The sequence below is a fragment of the Humulus lupulus genome, chromosome 6 (genome assembly GCF_963169125.1).
Source record: "Humulus lupulus chromosome 6, drHumLupu1.1, whole genome shotgun sequence".
NCBI lineage: Eukaryota > Viridiplantae > Streptophyta > Magnoliopsida > Rosales > Cannabaceae > Humulus > Humulus lupulus.
Window position 1 is genome coordinate 182,913,361 of NC_084798.1, and position 3,534 is coordinate 182,916,894.

Genomic DNA, 3,534 nt, shown 5'->3' on the forward strand with positions numbered 1-3,534 from the left:
CTCCAAGCCATAAAGATCCGAACATGGGTCCCCAGACGAGATAAACTTCTTCTACAACTTTTCCCCAATGGTCCTGGGCATTGGAACTAGGACCAAACATTCGACTCATTCATGCAAGGTGGTAAAACACTTAGTGAAATTCTAACAAATGGAACGAGAAAAACTTACGCAAGAGATAAAATAGATACACATAAAAATTGTCTTGGACGCACCCGCGTCCATAAAAGTGTTACAAAAAAAAAGAGAAAGAAAAACAAGTAAAAGTCCCAGGCCTAGGCTTCGCCCTTAGGCTTCGTCGTGCCTTGATGCCTTCGGGTTGGCTCCATCTATTTCCTTCTCGGCCAAGGGCTCCGTGTCAGCTTTCTCCTTAGCCTCGAACTCAGCTCTCTTCGCGGCAGGATCGGAGTAAAGCAAGAGCTTCATGTTTTTGCATTGGAGCCAGGCCATGTAGATAGCCTCGTCGAAGGTGGCCTCCAACAAGGCATCTGCCTGCTCTTTCCCTTGGCGGGCCTCCTCGTGCACTTTCACCTCTTGCTGAAGCAGATTGTCCAGGACCTGGATAGAGTGGTGATCTTCTCCTGATCCTGGTGAGATTGGGCTTCAGCGGCCTCCAGGAGGTTCTTAGATGATGCCTCAGAGCCCCGAACACGATGAAGTTTCGCCTCTAAGCTATCCACCAACTTTTTGTGGTCGGCTTCCTTTCGGGACAGAGTCTCTTCAAGTTGCAACCGAGCCCGGGCGGCCTCCTTGCGGTCCGCTTTGGCTTGAGCAACCTCCTTGGCCAGGGATTCCCTAGTGGCTTCCCATTGGTTCATAGCCCCCTCTAATTCCAATTGGCCCGTCTTCTGCCTCATCGCCATCTCTGCCACCAAGTCGGCATTCCAATGGGCCAGTAAGGCGTCCTATAACAAATAAAAGTTAGAAAACATACGGGTTAAAAATATGAAAAGCAGAGGAAGATATGGACAGAGAACTTACAGCAGTGGCCTAGTGACAGATAGCCTGGGAGATGAAAAAGGCGTCCCGATTAGCCAAGGTGGCATACCATTTCAGTTGAAGGTTGGACATGGTAGTCCCAACCTGCTCCAGCAGGTCCGCGGCAAGTGAGGTCATGTCCTGCCCCAGTTTGGGGTGAAATTCGGTCTCAGTGATGAGCCGATCAACGATCAGCTGAGAGCCACTGAAAGTGGCTGGGCGCTCGGCGAACTCCACCTTGCATCGGAACGTCAGGGCCCGATAGACCTCCTCCCTTCTGTCTCGGCCATCCTCCCAGGCCCGAGATACCATCCTCAATCTCTCCTCCCTAAGGACCATGTCCCCCGCCTCAGGGAGAGCCGGATTGACGGGAAGCGTGGGAGCTCCCAGGTGGCGAGCTGTCTTTCCTCGAAAGAGTTCTCCTCAACCAAGGAAGGGTCCTTGGTTTTAGCCCTCTTGGCCCGGTTCGCGGACTCATCAGCAGCCGAGTTCGCAACTCTTTTCTTTGACCCCCGACTCGCCAGAGGCTCCTACTCTAGGTCAATGACCAGAAAATGAGCAGGCTGAGATGGGGCGATTTCAGTACGTACCGTCGTAAGAAGGATCGCGGTTGGAGCCGCCCCGACAGCATCTGCCTCAGACACCGAGCCCCCAAGGATCAAATCCAACATCTTGTTCTTGGGCACACCTTTGGCGGCTTTCTTCGCCGACGCCCTGGCCTTGGTCTCCTGGGCTTCCATGGCCTGCTTCATCTTGGCCACAGGATTGGACATGTTGGAATCGTCTGAAATAGACAAACAAAAAGAAAGTCAGCAAAATATACGAGTGAGGATAAAAAGTAATTAAAAAACAAGTCTATGGTCCTCTGGGACGAACCCTAATCTAGAACTCGGGCTCGACTCAACTCTCCTAAAGTGAAGGGATGGATTCGATCTCCCATGTCGTCCAGGTCCAAGAAGTTACCATATTGAAGGAACCCAGACGAGTACATGAGAATCTCCGGGTCTACGACGATGGGGGATGAAGGTCCCATTTCTCTAACGGGCCCAAACAAGTGGCCTCGATAAACTAGTCTATCCCTAACTAAGTCCCCAAAATGGTGGGGCATAAGTCAAAAGCAAAGGTGAATTACCTTGCCCCGATATACTAGCCCCAAGAGCCCCCGTGTTCGACTGGGACTCTTCAAAGAGGGCATCCAGCTCCTCGGAGGCGACCCTCTCAGTTTGTTGGGCCTGCTCCCTCTTCTTTTTCGCCGCGTCCGCCCAGGCCGCGGCCTCCACGACCTCGATATGGATTAGAGACAGCTCCTCCCTCAAGGCTGGGTCCTTCTCGCATTGCAGACCCTGGAGGTTAGAGGCCACAATTGTCTGGTTGGCCGCCAACATCCCAATTGTTCGTAGGTTGGCGGTGTTTACGTAGCCTCCTACGTCCAAATCTTCCATGCTTAAAGTGGCGTAGAACTTCTTCCGGCCAACGATTGATTGAGTGAGAGGGGTCTAGGCATATGGTCCTGTCATCCAGGACTGTAAGTCGAAAGCAGATAACAAAAAGTACGAAAAGAACGAACAGGAGTAAGAAAAAAATATTACTTCCCCACTCACTGGAAGTCCAACATCAGCGTGGGGTTCTTATCCAAAAGGAACCCGGATGTCATAAACCAATAGTGTCTGACATCCGGGGGGGTGTTTCCAGGAGCTGGTGGGAGTAGGATAATTGCTGCAAGGTTTCAGTCTATAGAAGCCATCCCGGGTCTTGTCCATGGCATTAAGCTACGACTCCAGCTTATAGAAGTACAACACCTCTGTTGGGGTCGGCTCCGGTATCTCCCTCGCCACGCAAAAGATACGCCATCCCGCGAGAAGTCGGTAAGCTTGGGGCAGGAGCTGAAAGGGCGCGATCCCCACAAACTTCAAGAACTGCGCGAAATAGTTGTGAAGCGGGAGAGTGGCTCCCTCACTGATGTGGCCCATGCTCCAGGCCCCAAATTCGCCCACGCTGGTGTGGGTCTTTTCCTCCTTCCTGGCCAGGCGGTTATAAAAGAGTCTGAGAGTGGACTCTACTCCCAAATGCCTCTCCAGAACGTCCAGCATCCGGTGGAACAAATTCTTCTCCCCGTCCATCTCCCATATGTTGCCACTGGGGGGTTTGTGTCCTTCTAGGATGAAAGGGGTCAATTGGACATACTCTTCCAGATGGAGGGTAACGACGTGACTCATGACTGATGATCTGGGAACAAAAGAAAAGGAAGCAAATAACCAAGCAGTTAGCACAAAAACCCAAAAAGTTTGGTTAAGGTACGGGGGCTCTCCTACGAACTGCTTGGAAGAGTCCCCTCCGGATCAGATACGGGATCACCAAAGATCCCGAGAACTCTGATCATGAACAAATAAGAAGAGTTTTGCTAAAGTTTCCCCAAGTCGGCCTATTACTGTTTGTTCAAGGACAACCCAGACCTGAAAGGAACCGGGACGACCCAATTTGTTCTACTATTCTAGTACACCCAGAACCACCCTAAACGGTGGCCCCGGCTCTAATAGCCCTATAGCTACAAATGCGATA

The 3,534-nt window shown here is 51.5% G+C and overlaps 1 protein-coding gene across 1 annotated transcript; it reads right to left on the reverse strand.

The window, feature by feature from the left end:
- Positions 1 to 524: 524 nt before the first annotated feature.
- On the reverse strand, positions 525 to 2,417 carry LOC133785717 (uncharacterized). The gene is made up of 3 exons (XM_062224934.1): positions 2,108 to 2,417; positions 1,566 to 1,759; positions 525 to 902 (listed from the first exon to the last, which is right to left on the reverse strand). Exons 1-3 carry the CDS (start codon positions 2,415 to 2,417, stop codon positions 525 to 527), a joined length of 882 nt encoding a protein of 293 aa, XP_062080918.1.
- Positions 2,418 to 3,534: the final 1,117 nt, after the last annotated feature.

Coding starts and splice junctions, on each gene's coding strand:
- LOC133785717 (XM_062224934.1), bottom strand. CDS start 2,417: ATGGAAGATTTGGACGTAGGAGGCTACGTAAACACCGCCAACCTACGA. Junction 1,760..2,107: donor GGCTAGTATATCGGGGCAAG/GTAATTCACCTT, acceptor TGTCTATTTCAG/ACGATTCCAACATGTCCAAT. Junction 903..1,565: donor CCGCGATCCTTCTTACGACG/GTACGTACTGAA, acceptor TATTTGTTATAG/GACGCCTTACTGGCCCATTG.